The 18,865-nt window shown below is 40.2% G+C and overlaps 1 protein-coding gene and 5 non-coding genes across 6 annotated transcripts; all 6 read right to left on the bottom strand.

Moving 5' to 3' along the window:
• Positions 1-5,062: 5,062 nt before the first annotated feature.
• LOC121400836 lies at positions 5,063-5,207 on the bottom strand. The gene has a single exon (XR_005965961.1). It is a non-coding gene; the product is annotated as a small nucleolar RNA SNORD15 (small nucleolar RNA).
• Positions 5,208-5,521: 314 nt separating this feature from the next.
• rps3.S (ribosomal protein S3 S homeolog) lies at positions 5,522-18,648 on the bottom strand. Its single transcript, NM_001091846.2, is given in 7 exon segments — positions 5,522-5,591; positions 8,162-8,367; positions 10,900-11,087; positions 12,554-12,648; positions 14,290-14,383; positions 15,396-15,526; positions 18,593-18,648. Coding segments are annotated over 6 exon segments (741 nt in total). The 5' UTR covers positions 18,623-18,648; the 3' UTR covers positions 5,522-5,591; positions 8,162-8,164.
• LOC121400835 lies at positions 7,669-7,813 on the bottom strand. Its single transcript, XR_005965960.1, has one exon. It is a non-coding gene; the product is annotated as a small nucleolar RNA SNORD15 (small nucleolar RNA).
• Positions 9,893-10,039, bottom strand: LOC121400838. Its single transcript, XR_005965962.1, has one exon. It is a non-coding gene; the product is annotated as a small nucleolar RNA SNORD15 (small nucleolar RNA).
• On the bottom strand, positions 11,711-11,857 carry LOC121400839. Its single transcript, XR_005965963.1, has one exon. It is a non-coding gene; the product is annotated as a small nucleolar RNA SNORD15 (small nucleolar RNA).
• Positions 13,994-14,137, bottom strand: LOC121400840. Its single transcript, XR_005965964.1, has one exon. It is a non-coding gene; the product is annotated as a small nucleolar RNA SNORD15 (small nucleolar RNA).
• Positions 18,649-18,865: the final 217 nt, after the last annotated feature.

Raw genomic sequence — 18,865 nt, 5'->3', positions numbered from 1 at the left:
ATCTGTTTGCTCTTTTGAGAAATGGATTTCAGTGAAGAATTCTGCTGGAACAGCACTTTTAACTGATTCATGTTGGAATTTTTTTTTTCCCATGACAGTATCCCTTTAAATAAACCCAATAGGCTGGCTTTGCCTCCAATAAGGATTAATTATATCTTAGTTGGGATCAAGTACTGTTGTAATATTACACAGAAAAAGGAAATAATTTTTCAACATTTGGATTATTTGATCATAATGGAGTCTATGGGAGACGGCTTTTCCGTAATTCACAGCTTTCTAGATAATGGGTTTACAGATAACGAATCCCATACCTGTACCTCTCTAATAGGGATGGGCGAATTTTTTCACCTCATTTCGCCAAAAAAATGACACCCATAGACTTGTATGGCGGCGTGCGTTAAAAAAAAAAAAAAAAGCGTTACAAAATTTTTTTGACACCCATAGACTTTAATGAGTGTCTGCGACACGAAACAGGTCATATTCGCCCATCCCTACTCTCCAATGTATGTGCCAGGGAGAGAATTCCACATATTCTTGGATCCTACAGAAACAAACCCCATTTCCCCTAATCTGGTTCCCTATGTCTGTGGGAAGGATCTACTGGTGAATAAAGCCTCCGCGAGTCCAGGGCTGTAATAACGGAGGAAGCAGACCCTGTGGCCCAGGAGGTATAGGGGCCCCAATTCATAAAACGATTTAAATAATTATTAGTAAAACAAGTCAACCTCTAGACATTTTGGGGGCCTGAAAAATAGTTTACTGTGGAGCCCAGTAATATCTAGTTATGGCACTGTATGAGCCCTATATAACAAGATTTCTCATAAAGATAAAACACTAAATTTGACGAGTGTAATATAAACAGGACCCTAATCTATTCAGGTGATATAATAGTATGGACTGGACAGATGCAATGGCGCCATCTAGTGATAACACACAAAATGACATAAAAACAGAGCTTTTTCTCTCCTGGGATAATGATTTTCATTAGATTCTGTGCAAGTTCCCTTTCAGGTCCATCAGGCTGAGTTTTTGGTGTATCTAAAGGGGAAAACAGATCTGCTCCCCACATCTCCCCATAATTAGCCTTCAGCCTGTGACAATGTGTTTGCCATTGTCACTATGAATGGACCATGTCAGAAAAAGTACCCAACACTAGGGATTATATTTCTGTACTGGCAGATACATTAGATAACTTCAAGGAAGGGCTGGATCCCTTTTTCAGCAGGGAAGAAAGCAAATGAATATATGTATGCGATAAGGAAGGATAGAGGAGTGGTGTGTGTGTTCTACTAATTATAATCTTCTAGTATAACTTGTTTTTGATTTTTAATAAAAGAGCAGCACACGCCCTTGTCCAACACGAGTGCAATGAGAAGATCTTTTGCGGGACATACTTTTTGCCTATTGTTTAAATTATGAAAAACAAATCTTTGTCATTTACATTACATTTTTTCTATCGTTTTCAAGATTAGGCATTTTTACCAAATTAATTTGAAACAGCACCACCTGGTGGTTATTTCGGCAGACTCTGCTTAGAGCTGCAGTTATATCAGATGTCTCTGGTCACCAAGTCCATTTTAAAGGAGAACTAAACCCTGAAAATGAATATGGCTAAAAATGACATTTTATATACTGAACTTAGCCTAAAGTTTGAGCTTGTCAATAGCAGCAATGATCCAGGACTTCAAACTTGTCACAGGGGGTCACCATCTTGGAAAGTGTCTGTGACACTCACATGCTCAGTGGGCTCTGATTGGCTGTTGAGAAGCTAAGCTTAGGGCTCGTCACTAATTATCCAGCAGAAAATGAGCTTCCCTGGCTGTAATATAAGCTGATGCTACAGGTTTGCTGATTATTCAATTCTGATGCTAATTGCACTGGTTTCTGTGCTGCCATGTAGTAATTATGTGTATTAATTACTAATCAGCCTTATATTGTGACATTTCTATTCTATGTGTACTGTATATTGTGAGTGGCTCCCTAAGCTCAGTAAGTGACAGCAGCACAGAGCATGTGCAGTGAATCAGCAGTAAAGAAGATGGGGAGCTACTGGGGCATCTTTGGAGACACAGATATTTACTGCTAAAGGGCTGTGGTTGCCTTGGGCTGGTTCAGAAGCACAAAACATCATGTACAACATTTTCTACTAAATTAAGCTTTATTTCTTCTTGAAATACCTTTCTGAGGAAACCGCTGCTACCTTAGAGGCAGAGTTCAGTTCTGACCAGAGCAGTATCTGCAAAAGTTTGTATGTTGTCTGGGTGAGTCTCTTCCCCTACCCCAAAAAATACACAGGCAGGTTAATTGGCTTCTGGTGTCCTCAGTGTGAGAACATAAAGGAAATTCATTCATAAGCTCCACGTGTATAACATAATTATATGCCACAATAGTAACACACAAGTGTGGTAACCAACCCCTGGACATAAAGTTATTAGAATCAATAGTGTTACATTCACACACCAAGGCTCAGACAGCCTTGAACTTATATTAGTAGGGCAGTAAAGCCTAAAATAGAATAAGGCTAGAAATGCTGTATTTTATATATACTAAACTTGAACTTACTGCACCACAAGTCTAATCAAACAAATGATTTATGCTTTCAAAGTTGGCCACAGGGGGTCACCATCTTGTAACTGTTATACATCTTTGCAAGACCAAGACTGTGCACATGCTCAGTGAGATCTGGGCTGCTTAGGGATCATCATAAATGATCAAAACAGCATCAAGCCGATACAGCAAGACTGATTAATAATCAGAATATACAGACTGCACTGGGCCCTGTGTTGTCATGTAATCTAATGTGGATTTTATCATTTTTGTATTGTTTAATACAAACTTTCTTGAACTCTGCAGAACCAGTGGCTGCAGCAAAATAATCCTCCAAATAGAATCCCAGTTTATCTGTTTAAATCTGGTTCCATGATCTTTGTCCCTGTAGTTGGAGATGGAAACAGTAAAGGGGATGTAAAGGCAACAATAAAATCCAATACAAATCTCTACACAGTCGCCGACTGCTCTACAGAGAAACAAACAAAGCTGCTTGAGTTCTGCATGGCTGGGAAGTAAGGTGGGGGCTCCCCCTGCTGTTCATAAGTATGATTGTTTCCCTGCAGAGCAGTTAGGGACCGTCTGACAATTCCTATCCACAGCAGTAAATGAAGGGAGAATTTCACTGCATACAGTCAGGTTTCTTATAAAAACTGTACACATTTTTATTTAAAGTATATTGGAGATAGGTTTCTTTTTTTATTAAAGAAAGCAAAAATGGGATTTTATTTTTTGTCTTTACATGCCCTTTAAATACAGTAACTGATTTTGGATAATTTATCTTAATACAACAATTTATCTCAAACAACCTTTTTTTTTTTTTAGATAAGCCATAACTCGAATATTTTTAAGTTAATATGTTGCTTAAAACAAGTGCGGGTAACAAGTGGCATCATTTCGGATTCCGTTTAATCAAAACCTGATCATTTTAAGCATAAATTGAAGCTAGACGTTTGCTTTAGGTCCAAAAATAAATAAATAAATAATCCAAGGACCAGCTTGAGAAGAGTGAGTCAGTGCATGCAAACCGGTAAAAGTTGCTCAGAAAAATAAAACTTTTTCGATAGAAAAAAAAAAAATTTGAGAAAACTAAGTCAATTTGGATATGAGTGCCAGTATAAAAGCCGCTCTCGCTGCTCTTCAGAAAAGGTGACAGGGCGACGATCCTTTGTGCGGTGCTCGATTTCTCCTCCCTGCCTTCTATAGGAGATAGCCAGTTAGGAGAAATCGAGCACCGCACGATGGAGCATCGCCCTGTCACCTTTTCTGGAGAGGTAGCAGAGTTGTGGTAAGTTATTTTTTAATAAAGTTTTTGCGATTTTAAAGTTAAATATGTGTCTTGGCGTTTTTTCATTATATATCCAAAAAAAAATTTAGATATATACATATACACACACACACACACACATACACACACATACACACACATACACACACACACCAGTCTTTTATCCAGAAAGCTCAAAATTACAAGAAGGCCAATCTAAAGTTGATTTTAAGCAAATTTCTTATTTCCCTCATAACACAGAAACGTGTACTTAATGGTGACTAAACTACTGGTGACAAAACAATCCTATTGGGTTTATTTAATGTTTAAAGGAATTGTTCAGTATAAAAACTGGGTAAATAGTCTGTGAAAAATAAGTAATGTATCTAATATAGTTAGTTAGCCAAAAATGTAATGTATAAAGGCTGGAGTGACTGGATGTGTAACATAATAGCCTGGACACTACTTCCTGCTTTGCAGCTCTCTTGCTTTCCACTGATTGGTTACCAGGCAGTAACCAATCAGTGAATTGATCATAACTGTTGCTTTTGAATCTGAGCTGAATGCTGAGGATCAATTACAAACTTACTGAATAGTTATGTCCCATGGGGCCCCCCTTATAGTCACTGACTAACTCAGAGTTAGAGAGCTGAAAAGCAGGAAGTAGTGTTCTGGCTATTATGTTACACATCCACTCACTCCAGCCTTTATACATTACATTTTTGGCTACGGTAACTATTATAAACCATTAATTTTCCCACAGCCTATTTACCCAGTTTTTATTTTTGCACTGAACTATTCATCTAAATTGGTTTTAGCAGCCTTAGTAGTAGTTATGCAGATCCACATTACAGAAAATATATTCCACACCTGTATAGCTTCCCTTTATGTTCTCTTTGGTCAGCACTATAGAAGCGCATACATCTATCTCAGCACTAGAAAAAATCCACTGCAATTTTGCATTTAAAATTTGAATATTAATTGACCCAGAAACAATATTACGGCTTTCCTGGTGGCCAAAAAGCCAGAGATTTGGCAGAATCTGTGCCAAGACTCTATGGAATTGTCTGTTTAGATATAAAAGTGCACAGGAATGGAGGGAGAAGGGTTTCATTGTACTTATGTGCCAATTTGTCAGTTGGATGAGGGGTTGCTAAGAGATGGGAAATTTAGCAACTGCTGGAGCAGAGATGAGAATGCTTCAGATGCCTCTACCCTAACTCCTCAATGAAAAGTCAGACGCTTTCACCTTCTCAGACAAATGCCTCAAGCACATCAAGCCAAGGGCAATCTTGACTCAGTGGGGCTCAGCTACAGCACAGAACGTGATACAGACAGAGACCACTGGAAAACGATTTACCCAATCAGACTCGTCATCGTATCATCACAGAAGGGCACAAGCTCTAAACCAAGTCCTGCTATGGAAATACCTATAGGCTTTGCACTTATTCCCTAGTCTGTAGTATAAATGCTCCAAGATAATCAAATGGCATTTGTGTGTGAGACAGGTAAAGTCGATGAATTGAGCACAAGACTCAGATCCACATCTAATTGTGTGTAATTAGGGGTCAGTCACTGACAGTGCCCAGAGCTTATAATAAAAGGTCACATTTCAAAGCCCAATAGACAAGTTTACCTGCACTGTACACACGTGACTAACACTAAAGCTATAGGACAAACGCATGCAGACAAATGCACAACACTGTTTTGGATTTTTTTTTTATTTTAGATTTTCTGATACTGTATCCAAAATATCTGAATTCAGGTCTTCACCAGCCTATTAAAAAAAAAAAAAAAAAATTTTAATTTTACAAAGTGCACATGGTACATCAGTCACCTGAAATTAAAAATTTATATAAACACTCTTATCCAAAAATTTTAGGAAGGCCATCTTCTTCCTAAAGCCAATTTTAAGCAAATTTTTTTTTCCTCATAACACAGAACCTTGTACTTAAAGGAACAGTAACATCAAAAATGAAAGTGTTTTAAAGTAATGAAAACATCATGTAGTGTTGCACTGCACTGGTAAAACTGATGTGTTTGCTTCAGAAACACTACTATAGTTTATATAAACAAGCTGCTGTGTAGCCATGGGGGCAGCCATTCAAGCACAGGATACACTGTAGATAACAGATAAGTACTACTATAGTTTATATAAACAAGCTGCTGTGTAGCCATGGGGGCAGCCATTCAAGCACAGGATACACAGTAGGTAACAGATAAGTACTACTATAGTTTATATAAACAAGCTGCTGTGTAGCCATGGGGGCAGCCATTCAAGCACAGGATACACAGTAGGTAACAGATAAGTACTACTATAGTTTATATAAACAAGCTGCTGTGTAGCCATGGGGGCAGCCATTCAAGCACAGGATACACAGATAACAGATAAGTACTACTATAGTTCATATAAACAAGCTGCTGTGTAGCAATGGCGGAAATTGAAAAACGGCTATATGGCACAGGTTAACTAATGGATAACCGATAACACCATTAAACAGACAGAGCTTATTTGCTATCTGCAGTGTAACCTGAGACTTTTCTCCTTTGAATGGCTGCCCCCATTGCTACACAGCAGCTTATTTATATAAAGAATAGTAGTGTTTCTTAAGCAAACAGCAGTTTTACCAGTGCAGGGCAACACTGCATTATATTTTCATTACTTTAAAACACTTTTATTTTTTGATGTTACTGTTCCTTTAATGGTAACTAAACTATTGGCAAAACAATTATTTTTGTTTTATTTAATGTTTAAAGATACAGTTCAGTATAAAAATTAAAACTGGGTAAATAGATAGGCTGTGCAAAATAAAAAATGTATCTAATATAGTTAGGCAAAAATGTAATATATAAAGGCTGGAGTGACTGGATGTGTAACATAATAGCCAGAACACTACTTCCTGCTTTGCAGCTCTCTTGGTTTCCACGGATTGGTTACCAAGCATTAACCAATCAGTGACTTGAGAGGGGGAAAGCACATGGGTCATAACTGTTGTTTTCGAATCTGAGCTGAATGCAGAGGATCAATTGCAAACTCACTGAACAGTTATGTACCATGTGGCCCCCCGTTATAGTTGCGAGCTAACTCAGAGCTAACTCAGAGCTAACTCAGAGCTAACTCAGAGCTAACTCAGAGCTAACTCAGAGCTAACTCAGAGCTAACTCAGAGCTAACTCAGAGCTAACTCAGAGCTAACTCAGAGCTAACTCAGAGCTAACTCAGAGCTAACTCAGAGCTAGAAGCGGTGTTATATTATACATCCAGTCATTCCAGCCTTTATACATTACTTTTTCGGCTAACTAGCTATATTAGAAACATTTGTTATTTTGCACTATTTACCTAGTATTTTTTTTTTTTTTGCACTGAACTGTTCTTTTAAAAATGGGTTTAGCAGCCTTAGTATTAGTTATGCAGACCCAGATTACAGACACATTCCAGGTGCCATGCATTGCAAATAATATATTCCACACCTGTATAGCTTGCCTTTACTTTCTCTTTTGTCAGCACTATATAATCGCATACGTCTGAGCACTAAAAACCGCACTGCATTCTTGCATTTTTGAATATTACCTGCCCCAGAAACAATATTACTGCTTCCATGGTGGCCAAAAAGCCTGAGATTATGGGATTTTAGCAGAATCTGTGCCAAAAGGTGGCAGAACTCTATGGAATGGTCTGTTTAGATGTAAAAGTACACATGAAGGGGGGGGGGGGGTGGGGGGAGATTTTCATTGTCCTTATGTGCCAGACAGTAGATTTGTCAGTTGGATGAGTGGTTGCTAAGAGATGGGAAATTTAGCAACTGCTTCAGATGCCTCTACCCTAACTCCTCAATGAAAAGTCAGACGCTTTCACCTTCTCAGACAAATGCCTCAAGCACATCAAGCCAAGGGCAATCTTGACTCAGTGGGGCTCAGCTACAGCACAGAACGTGATACAGACAGAGACCACTGGAAAACGATTTACCCACTCAGACTCGTCATCGTATCATCACAGAAGGGGACAAGCTCTAAACCAAGTCCTGCTATGGAAATACCTATAGGCTTTGCACTTATTAGGATGCACCAAATCCAATACCGAATATGAATCCCATGCATATGTAAATTACGGATGGGAAGGGAAATCACGTGACTGTCACAAAACACGGCAGGAGAAAACCGTTTCTCAGCTTTTCCACCCCTAAATTGCAAATGCAAATTAGGATTTAGTTCAGTATTCTAATGCCAAAAAGTGGATTTGGTTCTTGCCTAGCACTTATTCCTTAGTCTGTAGTATAAATGCTCAGAGCATAATCAAATGGCATTTATGTGAGACAGGTAAATAGACAAGTCAGGTGAATACGTGTACCCATTATGCTGTGGCAACAGGCTGTGGCATGACGGGTGGCTGTGGCTGATCAGGCTTTGCTCCCTTCTGCTCAGAAATGGGGGTTGTCGGCACAATCTCATCCTTGGGCTCAACAATGCTGACGTGGTCAGGCAGGGGCTTCTTGGGTCCGATCTTTCCACTTGGATCCCAGGGAAGCATAATCTTTACCTTGATTCCCAGAACACCTGCAGCACACGATAAAAATCCATTTTAAACTAAATAAACAAGATTTAATAGACAATAACAAGTTTAACACTGTGCCTTAAATTAACGGTGGTGACAAAGCGGCGCGTTTAATAACATTCTAGATAAATATCAGGTAACTGTTCACATGTAATTGCGGATTGGTTACTATAGAAAACCTCACTGTTGATATTTATCTCTGATGATCATAAACACACTCCTTAACTCCATGAATAAGCCACACGTGAAACCCATGTACCTTACCATAAACCCTTTATGTGCAACAGAAGTGACAATTCTCAAAGAGTCCGTAACTAATGTGTCACCCAAAGGAGCATGAAGTCTTGAGACCATTGCTTCTGATTTTTGCCATGTACCAAGTTGCAGGCAGCACTACACCCCCTTTACATTCACTAAAATGGCAACTGTGGGGAAAGGGGTGTGACGTGCACAAAAAAAAAAAAACACTCCTGCCACAGCCAGTGTGTTATATGTCTGGTAACAGGAGACAAGTTTGTCCCATCTAAGGCAAAGCACTTTTATTATACATGGAGATTATCTGACTGAATTTTCCAACATGGAGTGCCCCAGATGCAAAATAAATATATTTCGGTCCACACAGGGACCTTCCTCATGGAGGAATGTCCCTGCGTGGACCGAAACGTCACGTCGGCTATTCATGCACAAAATGAATACACTTTGATTTGATACATAAATATCCTGGTGTTGCTGGTCTTTTTGAAGTATTTGAATTATTTACCGTGCACCCAGGGAACACGATATTAGCAGGGTGCTGCCCTTGTGAAGATATATATTTTGGGTACCCACGGAATACCCGCAAAGCGGTCGAGTTTCGTGCAAAAGGTCCCAGATTCCTTGGTCGCGGGTATCCTGGTCAGGTACCTAACAAAGGAGTGGGCTTCATCCCTCCATTGTGGTTCTTCCAGGTTTTTAAATATGTCACTTTTGGGCAAATGCAACGTCAAATTGTGAGTTGGAAATATCAGGTATGGGTTTCAAAAAAATGGACCAGTGCAGGACTACCATATACAGGTATGTGACCGGTTATCCAGAATGCTCGGGACTCTCGTAATTTATACCTTAAGTCTACTAGAAAATAATATAAACATTAAATAAAGCCAATAGGCTGGTTTTGCCTCCAATAAGGATTAATTATATCTTAGTTGGGATCAAGTACAAGTTACTGTTTTATTATTATTACACAGAAAAAGTAAATAGTTTTTGAAAATTTGGATTTATTATAATGGAGTCTTTGGGAGTTCCGTAATTCGGAACTTTCTGAATAACTGGTTTCAAGATAAGGGATCCCATACCTGTAACATGCTTGGGCTTACACACAGGTGTGCAAGAAGTTTTATGTATCTTATGCTACAACGAATCAAACCGTTTTACAGTTCTGACTTATAAAGCGATCTAGCATCCTGGCTCTGTTTTGAAATGATACCTTGTGACAAGGCAACATGAACCGTAAATAAAAAGTTTGGGCCACAATTAAGTGCAGCTAGCCCTTCTCAGACAAATGCCTCTATATCAATCAGTAAGAAGGACAAAGCTGATGCAGTGCAACCAAACACAGCGGCACAGAACGTGACACTGAGCAGGACACACTACATTGCTGTTCCTTTCTGACTCGTCATCGTCTCATCACTGAAGGGCTGATGTAAAAAGGCAAAAATAACCAGAGTAGGAAAGAGCTATTGTTTGTGTGATTTCAATCTGTCCAACCATTTGCCTTAGAAACCAAACACCAAATTAAGAGTCAAAAATGAGAATTCATCAAGAAAAAAAAAAAATAATGGCATAAATATATTACCGCTTTATCAAGTGTTTTTTTTAAAGGACATCTAAACCCCCTCCACAAAAATGTAATCAGTCTCTATGAAATCTTTAGATACCTTCCACTCTGGTTGTTAAAAGGTTAACAGTAAGGCTGCATCATTCACTTTATCACTTAGAATTCCTTCTCCTCCTTTAACCCCCTCCCTCAAGAATTTCCTTTGGCTGTTTTATGAGCATGCACAGTTCTTCTCAACTCAGCTTGCTAAACACACCCTCCAGTCTAACAGCCAATGAAGAGACTGCATTACTGGTTCCCATAGAAACTGTAGCTGTCTGATCCTATTTTTTCTCCTAACCACCCCTCCTGAGCTCAGCTTAACCATGTGCTCAACACCAGCAGAACTTTTTATCAAAGTATGTTGTGCCTGTGTAAACCTGCATTGTGTAGTGCATGACCGTTACATCATACATGTCTCAATGTTACTGATGTTGATGTCAGAGGTAAAATGGCCACCGGGTAAAAGCTGCGATTTGTTTTAGGAAACTGATGGCGCTGGCAAATGGAGGGGGTATGTGCAGTACAAATAATGTGGTTCGGGTAGGGAAGATATGCCCAGCCTTTATACATGGTAAGAAAATGTAGGCTTTACATGTCCTTTAAGGCAAAACACTTGGAATTAGAAGTGGCCGAGAGAAAGGACCCCGCTAGGAGCACACAAGTTACACCCACTCACCCTGCCTGAGGAGCACATGGCGTACAGCAGTATCCACATAGTAATTGACTGGATCTCCACTGTGGATCATCAGGCCGTCGACAAACTTCATGGACTTGGCTCTCTGGCCTCGTAGTTTTCCAGACACGACGACCTCACAACCCTTGGCTCCGCTCTCCATGATGAAACGGAGGACACCATAGCAAGCTCTGGGTGAGGGGGGAGAGAGAGAGAGAAACAAGCTTAGGGCGGGTTTACTAATCTGGAGAGATTTCTGGAGGTGTTGTCCTTGGCAACCAATCAGCAATTACATTTAAACAGCCACCTATAAGTTAGAAAACAAAAGGAAAGATCTGATTGGTTGCTATGGGCAACATCCCCAGAAATCTCTCCAGATATTGATCTCCAATGTTCGTAAACATGCCCTAAATGCACCAGTTAATAGTGCTGCTCCAGCAGAATTCTGCACTGAAATCTGTTTCAGATTTTATTTTTTATATATAATTTTGACATATTGTCAGTTTCCCAGCTGCCCCCAGAAAAAGGAAATAGTTTTTCAAAAATTTGGATTCATTTATTATAATGGAGTCTTTGGGAGTTCCGTAATTCGGACTGGTTTCAGGATAAGGGATCCCATACCTGTAACATGCTTGGGCTCACACTCAGGTGTGCAAGAAGTTTTATGTATCTTATGCTACAACGAATCAAACCGTTTTACAGTTCTGACTTATAAAGCGATCTAGCATCCTGGCTCTGTTTTGAAATGATACCTTGTGACAAGGCAACATGAAACGTAAATAAAAAGTTTGGGCCACAATTAAGTGCAGCTAGCCCTTCTCAGACAAATGCCTCTATATCGATCAGTAAGAAGGACAAAGCTGATGCAGTGCAACCAAACACAGCGGCACAGAACGTGACACTCAGCAGGACACACTACATTGCTGTTCCTTTCTGACTCGTCATCGTCTCATCACTGAAGGGCTGATGTAAAAAGGCAAAAATAACCAGAGTAGCAAAGAGCTATTGTTTGTGTGATTTCAATCTGTCCAACCATTTCCCTTAGAAACCAAACACCACATTAGAGTCAAAAATGAGAATTCATCAAGAGTAAAATCAAGCCATAAACCTATCACTGCTTTAGCAAGTGTTTTTTTTAGGACATATTGTCAGTTTCACAGCTGCCCCAGTCATGTGACTTGTGCTCAGATAAACTTCAGTCTCTCTTTACTGCTGTACTGCAGTTGGAGTATTGTCAGCCCCTCCCTTTCCCCCAGCAGCCGAACAACAAAACAATGGGAAGGTAACAAGATAGCAGCTCCCTGGTAGATCAATAGTAAAATCCAGGTCCCACTGAGACACATTCAGTTACATTGAGTAGGAGAAACAACAGCCTGCCAGAAAGCAGTTCCATCCTAAAGTGCAGGCTCTTTCTGAAATCACATGACCAGGCAAAATGACCTGAGATGCACCTACACACCAATATTACAACTAAATACACTTGCTGGTTCAGGAATGACATTTTATATTGTACAGTGAATTATTTGCAGTGTAAACAGTGTCATTTAGAAATAAAAACTACACCATAAAAATCATGACAGAATCCCTTTAAATATGGTATCAAAATCACCAGAACCCAATTCACTTTAACAAATCGCCTTTCTCAAATAAAACTCACCTCCTCACAGCCAGACCCCCAAGGAGTTTGTAACGTAGAGATTCAGCTTGGGCAATGGCACACAGACCCCTTGTGGCAACTTTCTCAGCATAAAGCTACAAAGAGAAAAATATCACAGTAAGTTAAACATGTCAATCTCCATGACAACGCAAATAAAGATTTGACAGAAAATGTAATTGCTAAATCATTGAAAGGGGGTCAAGCAAAATGTACTCTCTGCAGGGTAGACGGTGAACTTGAATCATGAGCTGAAGAAATGGTAGATAATTGTAGTGCCGTTAACAAGCTTACATTTGTATTAAAGGCTTTTTAAAAAGGTGCGGAATTGGATGCTTGGCATAAGTATAAATCAGAAGGTTTAACCTTAAGGGAAACTATCGTAAAATTGAAAATTTTATATAAACTTCAGCATACTAAAATAAGAAATTTTCTGAATACAATCAATTAAATATTCTGCATTGTTTCTGAAATAATCAAGTTTATCTTCACTATCCCTCTCTCTGCTTCTATTTCTCTTCATTCTCTCTTCATGCAGCAGTTGGGTGTCAAATGAATGATCCAATATATTTTATAGGGGGGCTTGCCTAGAAGATGTATTAGAGGTCACTATTAAACTCACCAGACATCATGTCTCTCTACATGCAGGATTTGTGCAAAAGGCAGTTATTTTGTTTGTACTGGAATCAGTTATTTGAGTGAGCTCTAATATATCTTCGAGGCAAAAGGAGCCCCCTATAAGATATATTGGATCTAACTGTCAATGAATATCTGACACCGAACTGCTGCATGAAGAGAGAATGAAGAGAAACAGATGCTGAGAGAGGAATAGTGAAGATAAACTTGATTTCAGAAACAATGCAGAATTTTTAATTGATTGTATATAGAAAGTTTCTTACTTCATTATGAGGAAGTTTAAATTAAGTGTTCCGTTTTCGTGATAGTTCCCCTTTAGAGAGTGCTGATAATCAAATGTAATGTTGTACCATGAGTAAAAGCAGCAAGTCCTTTTCCTACAGAGCTTACAATTTAAATAGGACAGTACAATGTTAAAATGACTTGCCACAGGTCACAAGGAGCCGACAGAAGTAGCCACAGACTCAAACTTCTTGAAACCGTGAACTAATCAGTAATTCATTAGCAAATGGCTGTATGTGCAGTTCGCTGGGTAAAACCCACTGCCTCCAATGTCTCAAGCACTGTCCAAAGCTCTGCGTTCACCAGTGTAAATAATGAGGAAAGGTGGATAAAGAACGCTGCAATTTAACAGAAACAGACTGACCACAATCAAACATAAATATGGAGGCCTTTAAAAGATACAAGAACAGAAGACCTGATAAGTATTAAAAGAAAGCTCCATAGCCACAATAGGAGCCACATACTTCCTAAGACCAAAATTTGAAGCTAATTCACAGGTGATGGAACCATACAAAAAGGCGACTTTCTTCTCAGACAAATGCCTCAAGAGTCTTCATACAACTTTCTTATGAGGACCCAACAGCAAAAGCAACATGCAGAACGCAGCTCCTTTAGCTGAATGGGGCATGAAAGGAGGAAGTCAGACTCGTCATCAAATCATCACTGAAGAAACCTCTATCTGAATCCATTCTATTTGAACCGCGCCTGTTTTCTGAGAGTCAGGCTGAAGCCAATCATATTAAAGTGCTAGTACAGCTTTAAATTCACTTTTTAGAATGATATGGACTGATATTTTGAAGCAATAAGAGAAAACCACTCACCTCAACACTTCCTTCAGGGAAACCAAACCTCTTCTGAACAACGGCAGTCAGCTCACGGATACGCCGACCCTTCTCACCCAGAACATTTTGGGTTCTGCATGTTTGAAAAGGTGCGAGTTAGAAAAAGCGAAGTGTAGGTGAATATATCATCAGTAGCTATCACGGACACGCCTACTTGTTTTCCTTTATATTCTTAATTTTATACCAACAATATTGGGAGAACTGTGTGTTTTCTGGAAGGTTAAGGGTATTCACTTATTTTGCCCATACAGTTTAAAGTAACAGTTCAATGTGAAAATAAAAACTGTGTAAATAGGCTATGCAAAATAAAAAAAGTATCTAATATAGTTAGCCAAAAATTGAATATATAAAGACTGGAGTGACTGGCTGTCTAACATAATAGCCAGAACACGACTTCCTGCTTTTCAGCTCTATAACCGAGTCAGTGACTTGATGGGGAGCCACATGGGACATAACTGTTCAGTGAGTTTGCAATTGATCCTCAGCATTCAGCTCAAGATTCAAAAGCAACAGATATGTCCCATGTGCCCCCCCTCAAGTCTCTGATTGGTTACTGTCTGGTAACCAGTCAGTGTAAACCAAGAGAGCTGAAAAGCAGGAAGTAGTGTTCTGGCTATTATGTTACACATCCACTCACTCCAGCCTTTATACATTACATTTTTGCCTAACAAACTAAATTAGAAACATTTTTTATTTTGCACAGCCTATTTATTTACCCAGTTTTTATTTTTATATTTAACAATTCCTTTAAGACTGGTTCCAGGAGTAATGGTTTTGTTTCTTTAGGAAGCAGTGAACCCTTTAAATTGTAAATTCTGAGTAAGGACCCCTGATCTTATTTTTATTCTATAATCCAGGTTTGTTAAATATATATGTTATAAATTAATGTAAACAGCAGCATGACCTGTTGATGAACCCTACGCAGCAGTGATCAAGCCGAAATTCACACTTCTACTGCTTCTCTTCATTGGGACAATTAACTGCTCTAATCTTTATTTACTATATATATTTGTCACTATATCAACAGATCCCCAAAATAAATGAGAAAATGTGAAAAGGACTGAAATGAAGATACAAATAGTTACCTGGTAGCAAGAATGATAATTTCAGTCCTGGTTGGGGTAACTCTGACCTCTACACCGGAGTAGCCATCTTCAGCCAACTCCCGAGTGAGAAACTCATTGAGTTCAGCCTTGAAGATGCCGTCAGCGACAAACTACAAAGAGCCATAATTTACTATTTAATGCCTTACAGATTTGACTTAACAATAACACATGCAGTCTCAGTGATTCCAGGGGTACCCAGGACACAAATAAGCACTCACCCCAAATCTCCCCCTAACTGGCCTTCAGACTGGGCCCCCTTAGCTCATAACAAGGTTACAGATATATAGAAACATTGGGGTGTCACCCTGCTATAGTTCCAGGGGTACCCAGGGTACAAATAAGCACTCACCCCAAATCTCCGCCTAACTGGCCTTCAGACTGGGCCCCCTTAGCTCATAACAAGGTTACAGATATATAGAAACATTGGGGTAACAGTCACCCTGCTATAGTTAAAGGGGTACCCAGGGTACAAATAATCACTCACCCCAAATCTCCCCATAACTGACCTTCAGACTGGGCCCCCTTAGCTCATAACAAGGTTACAGATATATAGAAACATTGGGGTGTCACCCTGCTATAGTTCCAGGGGTACCCAGGGTACAAATAAGCACTCACCCCAAATCTCCGCCTAACTGGCCTTCAGACTGGGCCCCCTTAGCTCATAACAAGGTTACAGATATATAGAAACATTGGGGTAACAGTCACCCTGCTATAGTTAAAGGGGTACCCAGGGTACAAATAAGCATTCACCCCAAATCTCCCCCTAACTGGCCTTCAGACTAGGCCTCCTTAGCTCATAACAAGGTTACAGATATATAGAAACATTGGGGTAACAGTCACCCTGCTATAGTTAAAGGGGTACCCAGGGTACAAATAAGCATTCACCCCAAATCTCCCCCTAACTGACCTTCAGACTGGGCCCCCTTAGCTCATAAGGTTACAGATATACAGTGGTGTGAAAAACTATTTGCCCCCTTCCTGATTTCTTATTCTTTTGCATGTTTGTCACACAAAATGTTTCTGATCATCAAACACATTTAACTATTAGTCAAAGATAACACAAGTAAACACAAAATGCAGTTTTTAAATGAGGGTTTTTATTATTTAGGGAGAAATGAAATCCAAACCTGTGTGAAAAAGTAATTGCCCCCTGAACCTAATAACTGGTTGGGCCACCCTTAGCAGCAATAACTGCAATCAAGCGTTTGCGATAACTTGCAACGAGTCTTTTACAGAGCTCTGGAGGAATTTTGGCCCACTCATCTTTGCAGAATTGTTGTAATTCAGCTTTATTTGAGGGTTTTCTAGCATGAACCGCCTTTTTAAGGTCATGCCACAACATCTCAATAGGATTCAGGTCAGGACTTTGACTAGGCCACTCCAAAGTCTTCATTTTGTTTTTCTTCAGCCATTCAGAGGTGGATTTGCTGGTGTGTTTTGGGTCATTGTCCTGCTGCAGCACCCAAGATCGCTTCAGCTTGAGTTGACGAACAGATGGCCGGACATTCTCCTTCAGGATTTTTTGGTAGACAGTAGAATTCATGGTTCCATCTATCACAGCAAGTCTTCCAGGTCCTGAAGCAGCAAAACAACCCCAGACCATCACACTACCACCACCATATTTTACTGTTGGTATGATGTTCTTTTCTGAAATGCTGTTACTTTTACGCCAGATGTAACGGGACGCGCACCTTCCAAAAAGTTCAACTTTTGTCTCGTCGGTCCACAAGGTATTTTCCCAAAAGTCTTGGCAATCATTGAGATGTTTTTTAGCAAAATTGAGACGAGCCTTAATGTTCTTTTTGCTTAAAAGTGGTTTGCGCCTTGGAAATGTGCCATGCAGGCCGTTTTTGCCCAGTCTCTTTCTTATGGTGGAGTCGTGAACACTGACCTTAATTGAGGCAAGTGAGGCCTGCAGTTCTTTAGATGTTGTCCTGGGGTCTTTTGTGGCCTCTCGGATGAGTTGTCTTTGCGCTCTTGGGGTCATTTTGGTCGGCCGGCCACTCCTGGGAAGGTTCACCACTGTTCCATGTTTTTGCCATTTGTGGATAATGGCTCTCACTGTGGTTCGCTGGAGTCCCAAAGCTTTAGAAATGGCTTTATAACCTTTGAAATTTAACTCAGGTGTGATAAACCACAGTTACGTTATTTTTTAACAAGGGGGGCAATCACTTTTTCACACAGGCCCATGTAGATTTGGAGTTTTTTTTCTCCCTTAATAACGTAAACCTTCATTTAAAAACTGCATTTTGTGTTCAATTATGTTATCTTTGACTAATAGTTAACGGTTTTTGATGAGCAGAAACAATTAAGTGTGACAAACATGCAAAAGAATAAGAAATCAGGAAGGGGGCAAATAGTTTTTCACACCACTGTATAGAAACATTGGGGTGTCACCCTGCTATAGTTCCAGGGGTACCCAGGGTACAAATAAGCACTCACCCCAAATCTCCCCCTAACTGGCCTTCAGACTGGGCCCCCTTAGCTCATAACAAGGTTACAGATATATAGAAACATTGGGGTGTCACCCTGCTATAGTTCCAGGGGTACCCAGGGTACAAATAAGCACTCACCCCAAATCTCCCCCTAACTAACCTTCAGACTGGGCCCCCTTAGCTCATAACAAGGTTACAGATATATAGAAACATTGGGGTGTCACCCTGCTATAGTTCCAGGGGTACCCAGGGTACAAATAAACACTCACCCCAAATCTCCCCCTAACTGGCCTTCAGACTGGGCCCCCTTAGCTCATAACAAGGTTACAGATATATAGAAACATTGGGGTGTCACCCTGCTATAGTTCCAGGGGTACCCAGGGCACAAATAAACACTCACCCCAAATCTCCCCCTAACTGGCCTTCAGACTGGGCCCCCTTAGCTCATAACAAAGACAATTAAGATTATCTGCCCTCAGTGACAAGAAAAAGAAAGTTGCCAATAGCAATATCCCAGCTTTCCCACACTTATCCGGTGTTTCTGAGGCCTGACAGCGCGCAGACATGTCAGCTCAGGACTCCCAGGCCGGACTTCATCTCCATCCATCTGCACAGAGAGCAGCGCCATGTGTCCTTTCTTTACGTTCCTGCAGCCACCGGGTGCCGCTGCCTCCAGTTCTTTCTATATTTACCTACGAGTACCCATCGCACACTGTAAAACAACGCCGTTCTCAAACCTACCTTCCGCTTCTTGGAGATCTGCACCGCCATCTTGCTAAGCGCCGCTGGAAGGAAAGGGCGGCCACTTCCGGCGGATGCGACTATATACCTAGAGCGCGATAAGGGGAAATGAGCGCGCGATGCCTCATGGGATGTGTAGTTTTTAACTGAAGATACTGTGTAGTTATTAGCCCATCAAATAATCCCCGAACCTTTGTACAGGACATTTGTGATTGTAGAAAAAAAGTTGTCGCTCTTTCTGTGGAGAGAAAAAACTTGCAAATAATATAGATT

This window comes from Xenopus laevis, chromosome 2S (genome assembly GCF_017654675.1).
Source record: "Xenopus laevis strain J_2021 chromosome 2S, Xenopus_laevis_v10.1, whole genome shotgun sequence".
Lineage (NCBI taxonomy): Eukaryota > Metazoa > Chordata > Amphibia > Anura > Pipidae > Xenopus > Xenopus laevis.
The sequence above is the reverse complement of the archived record's forward strand: the minus strand, read 5'-3'. Positions and strand labels throughout refer to the sequence as shown.